Below are 24405 nucleotides of genomic sequence, written 5' to 3' on the forward strand. Positions count from 1 at the left end.
AACACTGAGTGTTCAGGAGCATGTGCATGTGTAATTGCAAACATAAAAGGCCTCGGACCAGATTCAATAAGAATTTTTTTTTGGATCAATATGAGGGCGAGTAAATGATGTCAGAAATAAAATTTTTGGGTAAACTACAGTACACTTAATTTCAGAATTTATTTTGTGTGTTAACTGTAATGTGAACTTTTCAGAGTGTTCCCTTCCTGCACAAAGACAGATAAAAGCACACCAGTTTAACTATTAATCAGAATAATTGGATGTACTGCCTTTAGTGTTTAGGTTAGAGGGGTTGTGTGAAAGAAAGCGAGAAAGAGAGGATGAGACAAATTGCAAAATTAGAATTAAATAAACCTGCATGCTATATGCCACCAAGTCATCTACAAAGAGTATGGCATGGCATATCCTTGGACCCTGTAGGTAAAACATAGAAGGCCCACTCTTCACCATTAGTGTGGGTCTTAGTTCCATACCTCCAGCACAAGAAAGTGCATGAGGTTCCTTTAAAGTCAGCAAACTGCTTCCTATGTGCATTGTATTGTAATTGCAGCTGCGATAAGGCAGAAATAAAAACATCCCAATAAATCAACCACAACAATGAAACAAAACAGACAGAATTGTTCAAAGAGAAACAGGGATTATAAGACAAAACTCCAGGTTCCTCCACTAGCAATTTGAACAAAATCCATTCTGTTGCTTTTATTATGGCACCTTTTGTGTGGTTGGCATCTTGTATCTCCTCTCCTGTGGTGCCGGTGAGGTGGGACTCCAGGGTTTGTGTTGGGTGGGGTTCCAGGCGGAGCCACAGCAGGATCGGGTGAGCTCCGGACGAGGCTGGCAAGCTGCTGGCAAGCTGCTGGGTGGGCTCAGGGGTCAAAGCGTGGTGCTCTGGCCTTCCTCCTCAGACACGGAGTCCCTGTCCGGAGAGCTGACCGCGCCCAAGGAGCTCCGACATGGGACCACCCTGAACTCGTCCAGCAGGCTGTCTAGATTGACATTGATGGAGGGGATTTCCAAGCTGAAGAGATCTGCTAGAGTATCATGGAAAATTATGGCCAGAGAGATGTGACAAAGACAGGTTTACATTAAAACATAGAGAGACACGATGGAAGTGGCGATGATGAGGATGTTGAAAAAGACAAAAGGAGAGAGAAAGCAAAAGTAGATTCAGTTCCCAGGCCATTGTTAGAGGCATAGTCAGCGAAGGGTGTTTAATGTGTGTTGTAGCAGGAGAGGGGCACATAAGATCGTTTCCGGGCATTCTACACAGGGATTCTGTCACATTGAGTCATTGGGGAGAAAAGGGAGTTATCTGTTTCATTTGAAGCCACTAGTGCTCTCTTCTCCTGCCTCAGTGCAAAATCATTATTAGGGTAATATAAAATAGAAAGTAATACATAAAGATTTTTGTCGTTTTTTTTTTTTTTTTTTGTAGAAAGTAAAATAACAGAAACAATAACAGTTCATACACACCACAATCAGTGTTGGGGAACGCAACTTTTATAAGAAACACACGTTACTCCTAAACACATTAATCAGGTTATATACAACATGATCTAAGGAAATCGACATGCTACTTCCGGATGTCCATGTACCCGGAAATTGTGCCCATATACTGCCGAATTACTGACGTGCAATCCCCAAACAGAACTTTTTTGCGTCAATTAAAATGTGTTTATCCTCCCTCTGGCGTTGCTGGTAACAAGTTACACGTGCAATCTTCGGGTTCTAGTCCTATGGAAACCAGGAACTAGTAACGTTCACATGAAAAATGGTCAGCGTGATTTGGCGGGTGCTTTGTTACTCTAAAATATATATTTTTTTACTTTAGTTAAGGGTTAGGGAGTAGGGTTCATGAAATATGTATTTTTGTTGACTATATTACATCATTTACAACTGAAAATATAACTCGCTTTTGGGGCACCTCTGTGGACGTTTCACCTCAACAACACTTCCAGCTTCAGCCACTGGGGGCACTTACTCGAATTTCGGTAAACAGACCAAATTCAGCAACAGGATTTTCGACCTCCTGTCGCCGAATTCACAGCATGATCAGTCGGTTACATTGTTACTTCTTACAAAGAGTAATGTTTTAGCTTTTGCGTTACTTTTTTTCCCACCGTCAACTGGCTGAGAGCCTCTCAATTCCAGAATGGCCGCACCACACTTGGCTAGCAGGTGTTTTGAAAACTTAACTGATACAAGGACAAATATACCATGAAAATGGGCATTTTAATGGGGGGCAGAGAGGCGACATACTGTAAATGTAAACACAGGAGGAACCAAAATTGCGGGAAACAATGCATTGCATAATCGAATGTAACAATTCTGACAAAAAGTTGCCAGTTGTGGTCTTAATACAAGATATATGCTGATTTTCATGACAACAGCAAAGTTGAAGGCTCTTTACACAAAACCTAAGCAGCATAAATTGTTTCTTTCTGCTTGTTTTAAAACTTAATCTAACTAAATTTGGCGCACTTTATGCTTAAAACAAGACAAATCTATTTGCCAATTGGGTAAGAAAAAACTTACAATAGTTGCAGTTACAATATGGGAAAAGGAGAGGTTTCCAATTGTAATAGTCCATAAAAAAATAGCAATGTGCATTAATTATTTGAAAAAGTAACTCTAGTATTATGCCATAAATTAAAAAAATTATGCATTTAGGGCTGTCCACATTGAACGCGTTATTGCGTCCATCCGTAGTCAATAGTTTTCCCATGTAAACATTTGCTAGATGGATGTCTTTGACCACTGTGCCACGTTTCGCTGCTTTTTCAGCATCTTACCCAAGAGAGCTGCGTTTTTTTTAGATGCCATGTCTAAAAAGAACTTTAACTGTTAAAAGCACCTCTCAAGACACCTGCGTTCTGCTCTATTGGTGGCTCTGCGTCTAGCTTTGTTCAGTGCAAGAACACATTCGGTGTGAATATAATCCCCAACACTGATCACAATGACCAAAAAAAACTCCACACAGAGACAACGAGGTGGTTGCAAAGTGAACACGTGGTAACAGTAAGAACCTTGTCAGTGGACTATGCAGATTGGTGGACTGTATTCTGATTTTGATGACCTCCCCTGTGTAAGAATGAGATCGACGCGGATGGCATAGAGCTTCATTGGCGCTCTGCGATGGATTCGATTTGGAGAGAGTTTGCGGTGGTGGGGCTTTTGGGAGGGGGCATGAGTAGGCATGGAGGATGTGAGGTCAGGGCCCGAGGCGTTGAGATGAACTTCAGAAGCGACGACGTTAGCAAATATGTGATGTTGCTATTGATAGTAAGAGTGTAAGCCATGCACAAACCAGTCTCACACCATGCACAGACTACACTGACAGGAAGATGAAGCCAAGGACAGCCCCACGACTTGGAAAGAAATGAGAGTGTTACGATATGAGAAAGAGAGCAAGGTTGCAGAAGGCCCCATATTCAGCCACAGCACCAGGCCAGACGGTGTGAGATGAGGCTATGACACGGGCACTGCAGGGTCTGGCTTACCCTAAATGTCCCCCTCACATTCAGCCCACACTCAGTCCCTGGCCTCACACAGCTGCAAGGTGCACAACGATGACAGGGGATAAAAGAGTCACATCAATCAGTGCTCAGGAGAATGACTGACAGACACGCCTCACATGAGACAATGAAACAAACACCAAAGAACCTAACTTGAGAGGAAACAGCCTCACACTGACATTAAGACTATAACCAGGGCTGGTACTGAACTTTAAAGGGATAGTTCATCTAAGAAAGAAAATTCTCTTATGATTTACTCACCCTCGTGCCATCCCAGATGTGTATGACTTTCTTTCTTTTGCAGTACAAAAATGAAGATTTTTAGAAGAATATCTCAGTTCTGTAGGTCCATTCAATGCAAGTGAATTGTTGCCAGAAATTTGAAACTTCAAAAAGCATATAAAGTAAGCATAAAAGTAATCCATATGACTCCAGTGGTTAAATGTATATCTTCAATAGCATTATGATAGGTGTGGGTGAGAAACAGATCAATATTTAAGTCCTTTTTTTTTTACTATAAATCTCCACCTTTGACCAGCCCTGGCCAGAAGGTGGCGATATGCATTAAGAAAGCGAATCACCAAAAAAACAAAAGAAGAAGAATGTGGAAGTGAAAGTGTAGTTTTATAGTAAAAAAAGGACTTAAATATTGATCTGTTTCTCACCCACACCTATCATATCGCTGCTGAAGACACTGATTTAACCACTGGAGTCTTATGAATTACTTCTATGTTTCCTTTATACAGTATGCTTTTTAAGCTTCGAAGTTTTGGACACCATTCACATGTATGGACCTACAGAGCTGAGATACTCTTCTAAAAATCTTCATTTGTGGTCTGCAGAAGAAAGAAAGTCATACACGTCTGGGATGTCATGAGGGTGAGTAAATAAGATAATCTACATTTTTGAGTGAACTATCCCTTTAAAGGTAAAGTGTGTAATATTTTTTATGCTACATACTTCATTCTATCCCTGTTTAATGTGGATAAACAACTATAAATAGGCCATTTGTGCACTAAAAAAGTGTTAGAAAAAGGAGCTACTTCTAATGTTGTCAGGTTGATTCAGACGTTAAATAATATTTTTGACTAAATAAAAAAAGAAAAAAAAGAAAAGAAAGTTAATTTAGATGTTACAACATGAAGCACATTTTTACGTTAACATTTAAAAAACAAAAAATTCCAGTGTAGGTTAATCTCATGTATGCAGATTTCAGAATAGAGTGTGGTCCATAACGAGTGCAACAGTCGGGTTCTGGAAGTAAAAATCCCATTTATTTTTTCCACAGGCAAATTAATTTTGAACAGTAACTTATAAACCTTTAAAACCTCCAAAGGTGGCTAAACAAGCACTGCAGCAAGTGAAAATATATTGTTTTTATACTAATAATCAACTTTAAATAAATAGTTTTATATTCGTCCAGCATTTTTAATTTGAGTACATCATTCGCAATGCTTTATGGGATTGTAGTTCATGCCCTCATGAAAGACGTCTTGTTCCTTTGTCTTTTTGTCCGATTTAGAAATAAATTTTTCCTCAAACCAAAGTTTAATGTTGTGATTCACAGCAGAGCTTGTTGATTTGGTTCATTTCTTAGAACTCTTTTAAGAAGGATTTTATTAAAATCCCTATGGTTAAAATGAATGGGAAAAATACAGCCGGAACCAAGACGGCTGAAAAAGTGGACGGGCACTGTTGCGCTCTATTGCTGGTTATTCTTCCCAAGAACCACTCACTTAAACAGAAAGAAATTGTCTGACAAATAAAGCGACCAGTCACAAATTGTTTTGTTTTTAAATGTTACAGGCTGATTTATCTGAAAAGGATTATACCACAATAATAAAGTTCCATGGAAAAATATGTGTTCAAATTATGGCACGGCACTCTCCGTAAATGGTTGTACAGACCGCACAGAAATAATAGCAGATAATGTGTAGATTGTTTCCATCAAAAAGTCCATCACAGCTACGGATTAAATAACAGACAAAAGTAAGAAAAAAAGTGGTATTTATAGTTCTGCTTGTAGATATCTTGATAACTTGCTACTAAGTGCCTCAAACAAAACTGAGTATATTTCAAAGACTTCATGCCACTAACTCCTAGAAATTGTGTTAAGCCATCCATTCAGATAGGAACTGGCAGCTAGTGCTTGCCATTTTTTGGTGTACTAAATATGCATTACATTGTCAGTGAACAGATTGTAGAGGTACGCGGGCACGCCGTCTGAGGCTTTTAGACTACTTGTATGCTGACTTTCCTGAACACTGTGGCTCTGTTGCATGTTCAAAACGTTACTTTTGGTAACATGTCAACTTTTGGCTAAACCAGTGGTGAACACCTATTTGTCCAAACAATGAGAGAAGGGAGAGTTTTTGGGAAACTTATTTGAAAAAAGGCATTATTTTTGCAAATCCTTTTGGTGCTGCTAGTGGCGCAAAAATTACACACTTCACATTTCAGTCAAACGTATAGTACGCCCCTGAGCTTGGAGTGAATTCCCTTTGTTTCATAAATTTGTTAAAGTTGTAGAACTAGAATATCATATTTAGGATGCAACATTCAGTAATTATAAAATAATAGTATACTGTACTGTACATCTTAAAGGTAACTGAATCTATAGGCACCCCATATTATGAGACATAAAGGTTAAACCGAATTATCATAGGGGACCGCATCCTTATAGTCCATCGCCTGCGTAGGACGGAGAGACAGACAGTTTGAGAGAGGGATGCTGGACCCCCACTCGTGATGTTGCCACTGAGGCATGTTTACCTGTGGACATGCTCTCCCCGGGGGACAATCCGTCAAGTAGACCCTGCTCCAGGGGTTGGGGGGCTGGAGGGGGGACGGTGGGGGGCTGGGGAGGGGGCAGACTGGGTCTCTGCCTGGGCTTTGGGGTGGGCCGGGACTTTGTGAGTGTACCAGTCAGAAAGGGCGGAGAGGACAATGAATGGGGTCCCCCTAACGGGGTCTGGCCAGGGGAAGAAGCGGACACGTGTCCAGGAGGACAGCCCAGACCGTAAGGGGAGGGGGTACTTGGAGGAGTGGGGGACAGGCTGACCGGAGACGGCTGACCTGTGGATTGGTCTGACATCACCCCCGACTGGCAGTAGGGAACCTTGGGCGGCACAGGGGCAAGTTTCTTTGAGGCTATAGGGAGAGAGAGAAGACAAAATCAAATTTGCATGCATGTAACCCTTAATGACTCTACAACCCTGTTTACACATGGTGTTAACATCCGTCTTGGGTGTTCGCAAGTGGATAGAAATACAGTAAAGGTGAAATTGGAGTCAGGGACATAAATGATCCCTCAACCAGAACACAATAAAACATAAGACCTACTACAGATAGTTTGCTGCAGTAACAACAACAATAGCAAAACACAATTTATTTGCATGAGATGTACATGTAGCAAAACAAATATTTTCTTAATTAGTATTTTGTCTTGTTTTTAAAACAAGAAATATTTACTTGATCAGCAAAATTGCATAATCTGACAAAAATGAGTAAACTTTGCTTAAAACAAGGGGGAAAAAAAATCTGCCAATTGGGTAAGAGAAATAAAATTGTTTTCCCTTTGAATTGTTTCTTGTTTTAAGCATAAACCTCACTAGAGTCACTGCATTTAGTTAGATTTCTCTGAAAACAAGACAAAATATTTAATATTTAATTTCCTTGTAAAGTAAATGTATCTTGTTTTAAGAATGCATAGTATTTTTAAAGGAAAACAAGCCTTTAAAGCCAACAAACAAATGTTTTTGCAGTGTATTTTGGAAAAGTATTCAGGGTGTTAGGTAAAAATCCTATACATTTTTTTAAATAAATTTTTTATTCCATATTTGTATATGTTTAGTGATTTTATTGTTGTTGTTGTTTTGGTCTCTAAGCCTCACTGACCTCTACAGAACTAAAAACACAATGAACAATGACTTACCTACACTCTTAAAGCGACAGTCCACCCAAAAATTGCTTATTGACCCTCATATTGTTCCAAACCCGTATGACTTTCATTCTTACATGGAATTCACAAGGATATCTTTTAAAGAATGTTGCAATCACTGATTTCAATACAATAGCATTTGATCGTGACTCACTTTAAAGCTTAAAAAGCTCCCAAATAGTCCATGAGACTCATATTCCAAGTCTTCTGAAGGCATACAATCATTTTGTACGATAAACAGACTTAAATTTAAGTTGTTTTTCACTCTCAAATCAAACCAAATCATTAATAAATTGATGTGATCAGCATAAATCCAATATGGCGAAACGTCAGTAACATCAAATCATGACGCCAAGACTTTTGGTCACAAGACACGGAAGTACCACAACTTGGACTGCTTTTATGACACTTTTGGATGCTTTTTTAAGCTTTAAAATCAATGCTTGAAGTGGGGCGATACGCAGTGGTACGCAGTACCTGCACTTATATAATTTACTCTACAGAGTACCGGCAGTTTTTCTTGCGTACCACCACTTCTCAGAGTCTCCCGGTATGATGTAATGTCTTTATTTAATGTAAGTCAGAGATTTGATCTGGCCCCTCAACCACTTTTATCTGACCTTCCAAATGATTTTGATAAAATCGCGGTAAACATCCGAGCACTCTCTGCGCAAAACTCAGCGATGAGTTTAACAACACTCAACACGTGCAACAGCATCTGTTGCCGTCAAACGATCCGTGGTCCAGTTCCGGAGGAACGCGTGTGTTTAAGCTTGTCTGGACAGTTTCACTCTTCTCCAAATACGAACCAGCAACTTTTGGGTGAGCACATTTTATCGCGTCTTATTCACTCAAATGTATTTACGCAAACTGCTGAGCTGCTGGGTGCAGTTTAAACTACAGACTTAAAAAAAAAAAAAAAGCTGTTATAGAAGTGATGTCAGCTCACATGCACAAAACTTTTTTTCAAAAGAGGCAAAATGATGATGAAAACCGAACCTTTAAAGAAAATACATAGGAAAATGTGCTTTTATTCTCCATTCTATTCTGTAGTGCTCGTAAAAAGATTATGGGAATTGTCACTGAACTTGCCTATGCATATATCCTGACAGTGTTTGGTTCTACATTGTCCACAATCCTGAACATCATCAAAACAGTTTGTTCACCGTTTCTAATGATTATTATCTGCACAAATATCTGGCTCCTGTGTGCAAATGAATGTGTGCAGGATAAGCAAGGCAAATTTTGCCCTCATTGAATTGGAGGATAAAAAAAAAAAATAAAAAAAATAAAAAAGGAAAAACAGACATTATGCTCTTTTTCAGTTTTGGGCTATATTTATTTTGTGTAAAAAGACAGTTCTACATTAGATTGCTATTGTTCTCTTATGTGTGTTGATATTGACAAAGATACAGACTTGTATTTCTTTATGATGATGCCTTTTGACCTGTCCCTAGACATGCGTTTCCAACTTATTCTTGGGTACTGGCAAATATGCACATTTTTATTTAAAAACATGTTTAATAAATATAAGTATATAGGTTTATAATAAATAAAAGCTTGTATTTAGTATTTATTATCTAGCTTGTGTCAACTCTGTTACCATCATAACTCCCCCTCATTAAAACAATGTGCAATTCCATAAATTAAAATTTTAAAAAAAAACTCTGTCATAAATAATGACATCATCATCCTCACAGGATGTGAACGCTACAAGTACAAAATAACAAAATAAATCAATTCAAATTAATGTTTAAAACTGTTAACTGTAACTGGATCACCTGATATGATAATTGCAATAATACCAGGTGTAAACAGGGCCTGAAAGGATTTTATCCTTACACTTCAGGATAAATAAAATTATTAAAATCATTAAACAGGAACCCCAGTGGGACGAACCTTTGCGTAAGGTGTGGGGGCTTTGCTCGGCCGAGTGTGGAGACTGGCTGTTGCTCTGCTGACCGCAGACAGTGGGCACTGTTGCTCCTGACGCCTGCATAGCCTTGTGGCCAATCACAGGAGAGAGCTCCTTGCTCTTCAGAGTGCTGGAAAGAGAGACAAACATGACTGCCTGCCATCAGTCTGCGCCCACCATCTCATTATGACAAACAGTGTACAAGGACTCCTCACACTTCCCCATTGTTACCAATGAAACATTAGGATAGCGGTTTTAGTACTACATGGATGTGCTGCTGGTTTTGATGTTCTCTAAATTTATGGTATGCTAGCTGAACTTCTGATGCCCCTGATGAAAAAAGACCAGCTTAAACCGGCCTAAGGTGGTTTGCTGGTCTCCCAGCCTGGTCTATCCGGTTTGTTTTGCTGATTTTAGAGGGCTTTTGGCACTAGTCAGCTGGTCATGCTTGCAGTCCAGCTAAACACCAGCTTGGTCAGGCTTGGAAACCATCTTGGCCAGTTAAAGACCAGTAAACCATGGTTTAAGCTGTTTTTTCCTTCATTAGCTGCAATATTTTTTTTTTCATTTACAATTATACATTTATCCAAAGTGACTTACAGTACATTCCTGCAACATATTTTATTAGCACGTGTGTTCCCTGAGAATCTAATTCATGACATTGGCAATACTCCACCAGATGAGCAACAGGGACCAAAAGAACTTGATTACACAAAATAGATGTTGTTTTTGATGCTCAGATAACACAAGGGAATTTTTCAACATTCACCGTCACCATCATCATTCAAAATCAATTCTCCATTTGCTCTTGTGTGGGTGTGAAGTTTTTTTTTTTTTTCAGAGACATGTGAAAGTGGATTTACACCGAGTGTGTTTCTCATCCACGTCAGCAGGAGGGGGATTGAGTGCCCTTGCACAGCAAACACATACACACGCAGCATGTATCTTTAATATAACTGAGCATGTGGAGCTTTATTGAGGCACCTTTCTGTCAACTCTGGGGAAGATAAATCTGTTTCTATGTGCACACATGGACATATGAGTCCACTACATCTATAGCTATGTAGACACACAGAGAATGAGTCTGCAATATCAACATCAATATGGCTATATTTGGAACGTATCCGCCAAATCTATGACTCAATCGCTGCAGTTCCCTGCATTGAGGACTTTTGAATGAAGGCATATGAGTGTAGATGGGGGTGGGGAATCTCTATCAAATAGTCTTGCTTTTGAGACACAGTCAACAGAATTAGTATGGCCTAGTGGTTCTCAACTGGTTTTGCTTCAGGAACCAAATTTTACATTTGACTTATGTTGCAATCCAACAGTACCAACATTTTTTGTTGTACAAAAAAGTAAAATATCCTTAAAATAAAACATTTACATTAATTAAAGGGGTCATGAAATGGAAAATCCAATTTTCCTTGATATTTAGACATGTAAGAGGTAACTGTACTATAAAAAACTTACTGTACATTTCAGAACTCAAAAATTCCTCCCCAGTCTAAAAAGAGCATTTATAGTTCCCACCTGTTTGAAAAGTCTCGTTTTAAAAACTGTGTGTTCGTGACGTCACAAAACATTGTATTTACACACCCCAGAACATGTCAACACACCCTTGGCCCCGCCCACTGGTTCTCAGTTTGTGTCGTAAACAGAGAGGGAGAGACAGGCCTAGTGTGACCAACAGTCCCTGAACACCAAAGGTAACCCATCTGGACTTTCTTGAAGTTTTTTGTGCATATAACATGCATTACACAGATGTCTTTGACCACTTTTAAAAGACGCGGTGTCAGTTACAACTCAGAAAAGGAGACTCCATTCTGCTTCATTCAGCTGCTCTGCGTCTTGCTGTTGTTGCACCCTTCTGTGCTATTTTTAATTGTTGGTGTATGTAAACAAGCACTAGCTGGACATCTTTGACCGTATGGATGCGTTTCTGGCGATCTGCGCCTCAGCTCACTGTGCAGTGGACTGTTTGTGTGGCTAATACCAGTATAGACTGTTTGTGAACCAGTCATAATACGATTCAAGCTTTGCAAAGGAACTGTTATTGAAGAATGGGGCAGTAAAAAACACTTGGACTTGTCAGCAAAACCGTGAGTAAACAGTTTCATTCATGAATATTTCAAATGTCATGACTGTTTGATAGTTATGGTGCTGATGTGCTTGAATGAACAGCTTAAAATATTTGGATGCATTGTGTTGTGAGGAGTGGTGGTGGTGTAGTGGACTAAAGCACTGAACTGGTAAGTGGAAGGCTGTTGGTTCAATCCCCACAGCCACCACCATTGTGTCCTTGAGCAAGGCACTTAACTCCAAGTTGCTCCAGGGGGATTGTCCCTTGTAATCAGGGCACTGTAAGTCGCTTTGGATAAAAGCATCTGCCAAATGCTTAAATGTAAATGTTGGATGTGTGTTATGTGTAAACCCTGAAATTTAGTTTTATAATGTTGTGGAGAGCTTGTTTATTCTCTTCCGATTGAGTTTCAAATATGGCTGAATTTGAGGGGCTGCAGGATGTTTGCTAATCAGAACAGCGGGCATTTACATTGTAATTTAAAGGAGCAGTCAGTAGGCCAGAAACAGGCTGGAAAATTATCATTTATTATTAAACAGTTTTGGAGCAAAAAACTTAACTGACATTATCAGTGGACCTCAAAAAATAAATAAATAAATTTGCATTTCATGACCCCTTTGATATTACCATTAACTGCATACAACACCAACATATCATTTTCTTATTGAGTGTTGTTTTTGTGTTCTGATAAAAATATCTAAACATTCTTAAAACAAGATACATTTGAAGCAAAATTACGAGATATTTCCTTGTTTTGTTTTCAGACAAATCTAACCAGATTTAGTAACATTTATGATTATAACAAAAAAAATAAAAAAAATAAAAAATAAAAAATATTTGCCAATGGAGTAAATAAATAAATCAATAAATAAACTTGATCCATTTTTTTTTCTTACCCCATTGGCAAGTACCCCATTGTTTAAAGCATAAATCCGACTGAATTATGTTAGATTTCTCTGAAAACAAGACTATCAATCTTAAGTCATTCTAGTTCTCGAGTATATTTTTCCCCCTTGTTTTAAGGATGTTTAGATATTTTAACCAGAAAGTAAGACAAAGTTTCTCAGTAGGAAAAATATTTTTTTGCAGTGTATGCCCAACCATGTATATCTTTGCTGCAAGTAAACACATATTTAATGTAGTTTTTTCCCCCTAGCATAGATTTATTCATGGTTTCAAAGGATGAGAGGAATCTAAATAGTTTTTCCTAAATTGGCCATCTTCTACCAGAGGCATTTGCGCCAAAATACCAAAAAGTCTGACTGAATGCACAGCCTATCTATGACGTCAATATCAAAGATTAAAGTTGATAAGCCTATTTATTCTACTACCCAATTATATGGCTAGATGTATTTTATTTTTTGCAGTTAGCATATTTTCCTGGCTGTCTATGATCAGAACAGACTGATCATGCTGTGAATTCGACGACAGGAGGTCGAAAGCTCTGTTGCTGAAATCGGTTTGTGTGTACTGAAGTTCGAAACCACTGCCCCTAGTGGCCGAAGCAGTAAGTGTTGTTGAGGTGAAATGAGTCAAAAGAGGTGCGCCAAAAGCGAGTTGTATTTTTAGTTATAAATCATGTAATACAGTCAACAGGAATGCATATTTTATTAACCCAACTCCCTAATCCAAACCCTAAAGGTGACCATTTTGGAGCGAAAATGCAACCTCCTAATCACGTTTACTTCTGTTTATGTGAACATGATTACTCCCTGGTTTCCTCGTGACCCGAACCCGAGTCTCAGGGTGAACGTGATTACTCCCTGGTTTCCACGGAAACCGAACATGTGTCTTAAAGAGTGAATGCTTTCGGTAGTGCCACGGGTGAACCCGTGTAGGGGTCGACCGATAGTGGATTTTGCCGATAACGATAACTAAGGTGGTGGAAAAGGCTGGTAACCAATTAATTAACCGATAGTTTTTTTTAAATATATTTATGGAATGTTAAAAACATTTCTTAGTCTTTCCTTACTCTGTTGGGCAGAGGCTACAAGAGTCCAAAAAGAAGACAATCCCAGATGCAGTTTAATTGTTTAACCAAAATAATACAAAATTGAATAAAAAAATAATTATAAAGAATTATGGTTTGGTGCACAACTATAAATAAGCCCAAAACACACCAGTGACTGTTATTTTTAAATGATAGAGACTTGACTCCGTTACAATATTCTATATTAAGGTATTTACCAAATTAAGCTTTTTAATAGCCTTTATATTTCACCAGATGAGGTGTTCTGTATATACTGTATTTCACCAGATTAAGCTTTTTTATTATAATTCACAAAATATGAAGTTGGAGACAGATATAACAAATTCCCACAAAGTGTCACTACGTTTCCATCCAAGGATATTTTCCAAAAAAAGTTTTAGCGCATCAAAATAAAACTGATGGAAACGCAATCTATCGCTAAAATTTCACAAGTGTTGACATAATATTTTTCCGTTTAACTCTAGCGCATAAACTCTATGTTGATACTTCAAATGTCGCGAAAACCTGGTTTGGAAACACTTTTTGTCAAGAAAATTGGCATTAACGCAAAAATGTAGTTACACATGACAGAATTTACCCCAATCGTTAGCCTGTGTTAATCATGACGACAAGGTATACATCCTTGAAAGCCAATTTATTGTACGTTATTATGGATTGATCTTAACGGCATATAGATCCAATGCTGCAATCATGACACTTCCAGGAGTGCCAACACAAATATCTCGTATCATGCACATCGACAAGTGCACAGAGAACAAATTAATGGTCACTCTTTGTGATTAATTTAATCATGGTAGACATCCGTTTATTTATTAAAGTTGATTTTCCACATCATTCAAAATAATAGACGGCAGTCATGGAATTAGCCCACAGTACAAAAAACATATAATTTCTGTGCATAAAGATGTTTTAAATTAAAAATAAATACACAATACTAGGAGAAAAGCTTCAGTTTTTGGAACACTAACGTATAGCCCAATTATATAAAATTATTGTTTAGCTTACTTTTGAAAAAATGCTGGCAAAATTCCCTGTATTAAATTAAATTAATTACCAAAGGAAAAAAATAATATTGTTAGGCCTATATAATTGCCTTTTCTTTACACCTACTTAAATTAGCCGTACCCTGTTCTGTAGATGAAAAAAGTCAGCTGAATGATATTCTCAGAATGTTCTACACTTTTTTCAAGAATATAAACTATCAGAACTATTTTTTATACAACTAATTGTATAAAAACGAGCTTTTGAACATTTTAAAACTTTTAAATATTTTAAATCTTTACTTCGGATCGCATTTGCTGAGCTTCTTCAGAAAATGTAAATTACATTATGACGCTAAAATTAATTTTAGATGTCAGTCAAGTTCAGTTGGTCATTAAAAGTTGCTAGACAAATATGCGGGACATAATGTAGTTGTGATGGCGATGCTTTAGATTAGATGATTGTTCAAAATAGCCTATTGAATATCAGGAATGTATCATCTGTAAACCTGATATTACACCGCATCAGTTTTTCTTTAATAGCTGTGCACACAGCAGACAAATATCGATGGATGGTCCTTATACTAAGACCGAAAGTTTCCCCCACTACTTGGTGCAAGTTGCCAGCTTGAACAGGGCCATGACAATTCGCTTTTGGGTCAGAACTGTGGCAACATCAGGACCAATATTACAGTCCTATCAGAACGGCAACAGCTCCCTTTTGATTGCAATTCCTCCTCTTCTGATTGCTTTTATTTGTGAAATTAAAATGACAGTAAGCTGTCTAATTTCAATGAATTGTCTCAATACTCTCCCCATTTTACCAAAACTTCGGAGGAAATAACTTAGGGACATCTGGGAGTTGAAAGGTGCACAATTAACGATAAACACACATTGCTGTATGGAAACGGCTTAAGGGCAGATTTCTTTAGCGATAAACCAAAACTTATGTAACAAAGTGTTTTTTTAGGCATGATGTCATCACACACCATTTTTATCGATAAAAGGCCATTTGAATGGAAACAGGCAGAAGACGGCAATTTTCCAAACATTTTTTATGCATTTTCACTTTGTCAATAACAAAATAGCATGAAAAGTGGATGGAAACTAGGCTACTGACTGTTTATATTTCACCTCTAGGGGCCGCTGTTATGCTGTAGAATGGGGAAAAAATATCTGCAACTATCTGTATACATTTTTGCAAATAACCGATAGTTCCAAATAGCAAGTATTAGCACCAATTACTCGGTAAAACCAATATATCAGTCTACCTCTAAACACATGTAAATTGATGCAAAAATGTCTGATGGGAGATGGTGCTTGTCATTAATTTGGCAGAATGGGGTCAATTTCAGCATACATGAACATTCGGAAGCAGCATGTCGATTTCCTGATCACGTTGATCAGAACATATCAATGCAAATCATTTTTGGGTCACAACACCAGTTGAGAACCACTGGCTTTTACTGTCCCTGCTGATGCTTAGCACTCCTAATAAAGATCTCATATTGATCTTTATTACATCAATGGTGTCTGCATGTGTGCAGCAAGCATTGGGAATTAATATAATTCTACTGACATTCCTGCAACCTTTCGAACAAATGGGGAGACTGATGATACAAAAACAGAGCACTCTTATGCACAATTCCCACTTCAATTAAATTTTTGGCCTACATTACAAGGGCCGTAAGGATGTGAAATGACTTATTATATGTCTTATTAGAAATTATAATTTGATTTGGTAAACGTTGTTATAGCCTTATGACAATTAAAATACTTCCCCGTTACATTTGGCTTCAAAGTACACAAATTATGATGGTTATTGAATAGGGAAGATTTTAACCTTGTGCTAAAATGATTACATTTTACGTGGCCATTTTTACTTACAGTGTGAATCTATGTCTATTGCTCTGTTCCAAAACCTAGTGAGCTGTCTTGCTGTCTACGTTCTGCATAGGCAGCTAATGTACCTACTAAGGCAGAATCCTAACGGAAATGTAACCTCATAAATGAGATTTAAAACTCTCTGTGTTAGCAGACCAAAAAAATCTTCTTATAATATTCTTGCACTTGAAAACATATCATATACATTTTTGCCCAATAGAAAACTCTTTAGAATGAGAAGGCCCCTTCCCCCAATACCACTTGCCAACGATTTACAATAGCAATTAGCAAATCATGGTTGTGCGGTTGAAAAGCCCTTCAATATGTACCAAACTTTTAGTTTCAATAGGAAATATGCCATTCATGTGCATTACACAACTAGCGCTCATCACCTAAAGTGCACAAGAGACTCAACTGATGCTAACAGTGGATATAGTGCCTAAAATTAGCATGTTGCTAGGCTAACAACTTGACACTCTAATAAGCACAAAAATACATAGTACACATGAATAATGGGTGAAATAGTGAATTTTTTTTTGTGTTTTTTTTTTTTAAGGTTAGTTTTCAGTAATGAGTAAAATATGCATATATTTATAATTGACATTTCCCTCGACTCTTGGATTTTTTCATGAAGGATAAATGCAATGCAGCCTTAGATTTTGGCCATAAGAATCTTAAAAAGCAGATTCATTTTGCTTTCTTATTGTTTGGAAAAGTCTTCGCGTTGCTATCCTGGTAATGAGCAACTCATTACAACAACATTTTCGCTTTCATTGTGGACAGACAAATTACTTGACACTGAAAACTTAAAGTCAACGTAAAGTTTTCCGCATGCCACTATGTCTCATGGCCAATGAGTGTGAAGCAAATGTAATCATCAGCACAATTTGTGCGTACTGTCCGCATGCAGCTCGGTTTTTCCAGAAGCATGGGCAGTCCGCATCTGTGCGCTTTGTCTGCATATACACCTGCTGTTGACTGTACTAAAGAGCATCACAAAGCAGTCATAGTGCGTAGGCAGCAAATGTGTACAGGTTTGTGGTCAGAACAGTATATTTTGACACATTGATCTCACAGTGAAATCAGAAATGGTAGGTTGACTTTTCTTTAGCTATAATCGGTCTGTGTTTATCGAAATGCGAAACACTGACACCAGTGGTCAAAGCGGTAAGTGTTGTTAGGCGTACGGGCAAGTGAGAGCTCAATTTTCTGGGTGTAATGTCCACAGAGGGGCACCAAATGCGAGTTTTCAGCTATACAGTGAGGAGGAATGCATATTTTATAAACTGAACCCCCAAACCTAACCATCAGTGGAGTAAAAATGTAATGTTAGAGGGAAAAATGAAACCTCAGAATTGCGCTCGTCACTGATTATGCAAACATAATTACTTCCTGGTTTTAACGTGGGATCCGAACCCGGGCATCCCACACTGCTAAAGCAATGTGCTTCCAGTCACAGAACAAGGGAAAGTAAACATGATGGAGTCGATGCAAACATTTCTGATAGGAGATACCGCATGTCAGTGAGTTGGCATATTGTGGCCAAACTAAGGGTACCGGAACTCTCGGAAACACCAAGACGACTTCCAGTGTTGTTTTCGAAAAGTTAGAGCACACGACCATAAATTAGGTGTAACGGCACATGGAAAAACTAAGTATTCCCAAGCCTTTGTGTCACATTTGTGCATGGTGTCAGGCTTTGGAACGCAGCTAGTGTCTATGTACGTGCACATTTCTGTGGTGTCATGCTGGGGAGCCTCTTTTACAGAGAAATCTCATTGGTCCAAATTCTCACACCACATAAAATATCTTCTGACTGGCTACTGCGCTAGTGATGCATTGCACAACATTTACACTTTCAGTGTGGACAGTGAATTACTTGACACTGGAAACACAGCATGGTATTAGGCTTTGGAACAGAGCTAGTGTCTATATACTGTATGTGCACATCAAATGTGACTATTCCAATGCAGGAATAGAACTCATGATGCAGCGTTTGACCTAGTTCATAAGCATCCATGTAACCATATGCAGCTCCATTCATGTATTTATTTTAACTTCAAGAATCCACTTTCACTAAAGGCCAGTAACATACTCAGTTGCTAGGCAACCTCAATGTTACAGAATATGAGGTATGAGATTGAAAAAACAATAATGTCAGAAAGAAATCTTAAAAAACAAAATCAAAAGCGGGAGCTAGCATGGAGGTCTATAAGGTGACTGCTCGAACAGTGTGGGAAGCTCTGATGGCTGCAGGCAGGTGGAATTTACCTAGTCAACCAGGGGGGTCCTCTCTCGCGGGCACATGGACAGGCAGCCCACGGCGGAGGGGCGGAGGAGAGGAGGCTTGGGGGATTTCCGAGGGACATGTCGTGGCGGGTCAGCATGAGAGGTGTTTTAAAGTAAAGGGGTGAGGCATTGGTGTCAGGCAGAGTGGCATGTGGCGCATCACAGGGGCCATGTTTAGGAAAGTGCAGGCAGCTCGGTTTGGGGTTGGAGTTTATATCGAGTGAGGAAGAGGAAGAAGAGGAAGAGGAGGAAGGGGGTGGCTGGGGCTGGAGCTGGGGGGGGCTGAAGCCGGACCAGCGCAGGGGTGGAGGCGGGGAGGTGGGAGGCTGGGATTCAGGTCCGGGGGCGACAGGCCGAGCACAAGGAGGGGGTTTGGGGTAGAAGTGGTGAGGGGCGGGGTAGGAGGAAGAGGATGAAGAAGGGTAAGGAGGGGGTGGCCGCTCCTCCACGTGGGACGCATAGACATTTGAGGAATCCGGCCGATTGGGCGACACGTCGTCTGAGCTGCAGATATTGAAAACAATAAAGAGCAAACACAGGAGAGAGAGCTCTGGTCAACTGCACACGCATGAAAGCGTAACAGGAAAGTGGATTTTCAGCTCCAGCTGTGGCTCTCTAATGTTATACAATATTTATCATAAAAATTCCATCAGGATCCTTTTTTTCTGCAACTTTGCATTTTTGTCTCAAGTTGATATAAGCATTTAGCCAGTTTAGCACGCGGCAATGAGCAAAAGGTTTAACAAACTGCAAGCTTAGCAACAAAAAAGAGGTGCAAGGAAAGACTTCAAATTCCATTGGGGAAAAAGAAAGCACAGCGATGCATTAAAACAAGAAAGAAAAATACACTGAAAATGACCTTGTGTCTGTGCACTGCCCCAAGTCAAGATAAAATTCTAGTAAAAGCCCAACCTCTGATCTGAACATCAGAGAGGAATGTCTTTTTCTTACTGCGTACAATAACCTATCCAGAGCGAGCACTGAAAGCAAGGTCTCCAAAACCCAGAGCAGTTAAACACAGACACAAAAACCCTTTAATTGGCTGAAAGAGTCAAAGAGGGGAGAAGTTAAACCAGTCAAATCATCAGCCATCACAAACCCATACTGCAATGACTGAACTATGCCAAGTCATTTATGAATGATTTACATAGTATGGGCTTATGTATTTGATTAGTGAAATTTCATGAATGGTATGAATTCTTACATTCATTTGATGAGACCAATCCAACAAAACTGTGACAGTTTAATCTCACTAAATGACTATACATACAATGAATTGTGTAATACCTACATTCATGTAAAGACAGAAGAAATAATTTTTATTTAGAGATACAAATTCATTGAGGGGTCATTCCTGTTATGTAGTACCTTCAGAACTATTTTAAAAGATGAATATGCTCACGTTACAAGACTTTCAGAAATATGCCTTGGTCAAACTCAGGTTCTTAAACTTTATTAATTACAACTTAATTACTTAATTTGGATACCTACAAGGATGGAAAGTTTAAGTTATTGAGAGTGATTAATAGGCCATCTTTTGACATTTTTAATCACAATAGAAGGTTTTGGATTGAGATAAACCAACTACTATCACAAATTATCACAGAACTCATTAAATCCATGGCTAATAGTTATTGATTTTAGAGCTGTTGTTTTCCCACCAAAACTTCCTGATGTCATAAAAGAACCGGCTTATGTTAAGTTAAACAAGTCTAACAAGATGCATACACACACTGGAAAAAATTCTGAAGTGGGGTTTACTTAAAAAAGCTAGGGAACAATTCTCACGCAGAAATTGCTAGTACATTTAACAGACCATATTTTCAAGTAAAGGCTACACACACTTTTTGGTGGCTTAAAAGGGATAGTTCACCCCACATGTAATATTTTCTCATCAGTTACTCAGTTACCCTCATGCCATCCCAGATGTGTATGAATTTCTTTCTTCAGCAGAACAAAAACATATATTTCAGCTCTTTAGGCCCATACAATGCAAGTAAAGGGTGGCCAGGCCTTTGAAGCTCAAAAAAGGAGGTAAAGTCAGCATATAGGTAATCTATGCCTTCTGAAGCGATCCAGTTGGTTTTGGGTGAGAACAGACCAAAATATAACTCCTTTTTCACTGTTCATCTTACCATTGCAGTCTCTAGGCACAATCATGATATCAAGCTCGATTACACTTCCTAGTGCTTGATGCATGCACAGAGCGCTTGATGGCTAGAAAAGGTAATTGAACCTGAAATCATGATAGCCAGGGAGACTGGCTATCAAGATGTACAGTGAAAAAGGAGTTACATTTTGGTCTGTTCTCACCCAAAACCAACTGGACCACTTCGGAAGACATGGATTAAACCAATAGTGGTATGGATTACCTTTATCTGCTTTTTGGAGATTCAGAGTTCTGGTCACCATTCACTTGCATTGTATGGACCTACAGAGCTGAAATATTCTTCTAAAAATCTTTTTTTGTGTTCTGCAGAAGAGAAAAAGTCTCACACATTTGGGATGACATGAGGGTGAGTAAATGATGAGAATTTTTATTTTTGGGTGAGCTATTCTTTAAGTAGAAATTATTTTGCCCCACAGTTTTTCCCCATCCTGTATCCTGTCTCCATTCTTAATATTTCCTTTAAGACTACTTATAATAATAAATAAAAATGTATATAAAGGGTGATATCCTCCCAGTGATTTGGTAACTGTTACGGTCGGGGAGCTGACAGAAAGGTTTGATATGGGTAAAAATGAACCATGTTTTTACTGTAGTAATGTTGTAGTAACCATGTTTTTTGGCAGAAGCCATAGTTTTAATGCACTTAACCATGGTGTTACTACAGTAATGTGGTGTTAAAATAGTAACCATCTTTTAATTTTGTGGTTACTATGATTTTACTACAAAATACCATGGTGATACTATGGTTACTGTTGTAAAACCAAGCTTAATTTTTGTAAGGGAAGGTAAGGGTTAGGTTTAGGGTGTCTGTGGGACTCTATAAACACAATAAACACACTGTTGTGATGCCCCTATGCTGTATGTTAGTATTTAATTAGAAGTGCTACTTCGTGTAAAGAAGATGCTTTTTGTTGCTATTTACACTAAGTGCAAATTGAATCTGCCTTAATTTTTACATATTTGAATTGAGTACAAATGTAGAATTTACTTAATATTTTCAAGTTCACACTCTAACTTATTCAATGTAGGGAGTACTTAATCTTTTCAGCTATATTTACTCACCACAAAACAATTTTTTTTCACTGCAGACATTGTTAACCAATTAAACACAATTCCCAAAAGAACATGTTATGTTTTACACATTTCAATTAGAAAAAGAGATTAATATAGACACCTGGAATATTTCTTAATATTCGCCAGTACCTGGGGACATGACAAATAAGGCAATATCTGTCAGTTTCCTGCTGTCTCTATGTAGTTTTGTTTTTACTGTTGTGGCAGGATCCTGACAGTCTCGTCTCTGTATTGTTTAGTTTTCTGTTGTGCCTTGTCTCTTGTGTGAGTGCACTTGGCTGTGTTTTGTTTTTTAATGGCCATGTGTCTTTTGTGATTACCCTGCCCTCTCGTTTGCCCAGTTATCTGTCTGATTATTAGTTGATTGTCCCCACCTGCTTACCTCATTACCCTCTTTAGTTCCTTCCCTATTTAATCTCCCTATGTGCTCTGTCTTGTGCCAGTTTGTCATCTTTATTCTCTTAGACAGTCGGTCATGTTTGTATCTTGTTGATCTAGTTTGTTTTGTTGATTTTTTTTTTTTTATTTGTTTCTCACCCTAGTGAGAGTTTTTTTCTGTTTCTAGTCTAGTTGGTTTTGTTCTTGTTTTTTTTCTGTTTATCTCCATCGTGAGAGCTTTGTTTTCTGATTTTTGTCTTATTTTCAAATATTGTAAAAGCCCATTTACTGCCATCCTGCGTCTGGGTCCTCATCTCTTGGTCTGGCAAACCCTGACAGTACGAACTAGCCAGTACTGGACCCAGTGGAGGCATAATGGGCATCTTCCTCTTTCCATCTCCCAGGCAGCAAAGCTCCAGCAGCCAGCATCCAGCATCCAGGATCCAGCTCAAACAGCTCTACTCACTCCGTGAAGGGGAAGGTGATGTCAGGGATTTCACCTGTGACATCCTCATTGCAGCTGATGGGCTAGATTTCAACGAAGCTGAGCTTAAGGACATTTTCAACACTTGCCTTAAGGACCCCCTAGGCCCCTGGGAGATGGGAAGGCTGGTGATTCTTTCATTTTGGGAGTTTGTGAGCTATGTGCATCATCGCAAGCGCAGCATACCTCCTTTGACAGCTCCGCTCTCCCAATCTGCCAAATCCCCAGTCCTCCGATGATCTGTATGCAGAGGAGGAGGAGGAAGGACGGCACTGCCTCTTTCTGCCCAGCAGTTCCCTAGGAGGAAGCTGATTCCGCTGCTGACTGCCAGGATTCAGCTGAGCCTGCTGCTGTCTGCCAGGAGGTGGCCAAGTCGGCTGTGGACCACCAGGAGGCGGCCAAGCCCACTGTTGTCATTTCATTCACACTCAAGAGGAGGAGGAAAAACGATCCTCAGCCAATGCCGCCGCCAAGCCTGGTCCCTTGCCAGTAGCTGGCGACCAGCCTTGTCCCTTGCCAGTGGCTGCTGCCCAGCCTAGTCCCTCGCCAGCAGTCGTCGCCCAGCCTTGTCTTATCCCTGTCCTGCCGCCAGCACTCCTGGCCATGGAGGCCATTCTCCTGCCGCCACCAGTGCTCCTGGTCATGGAGGCTGTTCTCCTGCCACTGCCAGCGCTCCCGGAGGTCGTTCTCCTGTCGCCACCTGTGATACCGGCCACGGAGCTCGTTCCCCTGCTGCCGCCAGCCCTCCTGGCCACGGAGGCCATTCCCCTACTGCTGCCAGTGCTCCCGGCTATGGAGGTCGTTCCCCTGCCACCACCAGTACTCCCTGCCATGGAGGCCGTTCTCTTGCCAGGAGCTCTCCGGCCGTTCTCTTGCCAAGGAGGTTGGTATGTCAGTGGATCTTACCATTTCATACCTGGCTACTGCGCTCCTGTGTGTTTGGGCTGCTTATGTCTCCGTGCTCTCCCTTGCGGTCGCCGCTGACCCTAACCTCTCCCCAGCGGCCGGCACCCAGCCTGAGGTGTTCCTGTCCTGAGGCTGCCTGACCTCATCCTGTCTCTGGACCAGCATAAACCCACCCCTTTCCTGGAGCCTCCTCCCAAGCTGCCGGACCACGTCCCCTTTCTGGAACCTTCTCCCTGGCCGCCGGACTACACTCCCTTCTTGAAGCCACCTCCCGGATCCTGACAGTCTCATCTCTGTATTGTTTAGTTTTCTGTTGTGCCTTGTCACTTGTTGTGTTAGTGCACTTGGCTGTGTTTGGTTTTTCATGGCCATGTGCACTTGTGTCTTTTTTTAATTTCCCTGCCCCCTTGTTTGCCTGGTTATCTGTCTAATTATTAGTTGATTTTCCCTTCCTGCTTCACTTGTTACCCTCTTTAGTTCTCTTCTCTATTTAATCTCCCTGTGTGCTCTGTCTTGCACCAGTTCATCTGCTTTATTCTCTTGGACAGTAGGTTTGTATCTTGTTGGTCTAGTGTTTTTTTTTTTTTCTCTTATCTCCACAGCTTTTTTTGTCTTATTTTCAAGTATTCTAAAAGCACATTTACTGCCATCCTGCGTCTGGGTCCTCATCTCTTGGTCTGGCAGACCCTGACAATATCTGCTTGAACCAAAGAAGTGAAAATAATTAACATTCACCATTTTTCCATCACTTTCATCAAATTTCTATCACCTGATTTTCCTAAAACTTTAATTTGATC

At 39.6% G+C, this 24405-nt stretch overlaps 1 protein-coding gene across 1 annotated transcript in view; it reads right to left on the bottom strand.

The window, feature by feature from the left end:
- Window positions 1-24405, bottom strand: part of LOC127450639 (rho GTPase-activating protein 44-like) — a 111175-nt gene continuing 86770 nt past the window's right edge. Inside the window, exons 19-22 of the mRNA XM_051714893.1 lie at window positions 18579-19100; window positions 9355-9500; window positions 6288-6665; window positions 1-1031 (exon numbers count right to left, since the gene is read on the bottom strand). Coding sequence (XP_051570853.1) covers window positions 874-1031; window positions 6288-6665; window positions 9355-9500; window positions 18579-19100 — 1204 coding nt within the window. The 3' untranslated portion in view covers window positions 1-873. The remainder of the gene's footprint in view (window positions 1032-6287; window positions 6666-9354; window positions 9501-18578; window positions 19101-24405) is intronic.

Source organism: Myxocyprinus asiaticus, chromosome 13, assembly GCF_019703515.2.
Source record: "Myxocyprinus asiaticus isolate MX2 ecotype Aquarium Trade chromosome 13, UBuf_Myxa_2, whole genome shotgun sequence".
NCBI lineage: Eukaryota > Metazoa > Chordata > Actinopteri > Cypriniformes > Catostomidae > Myxocyprinus > Myxocyprinus asiaticus.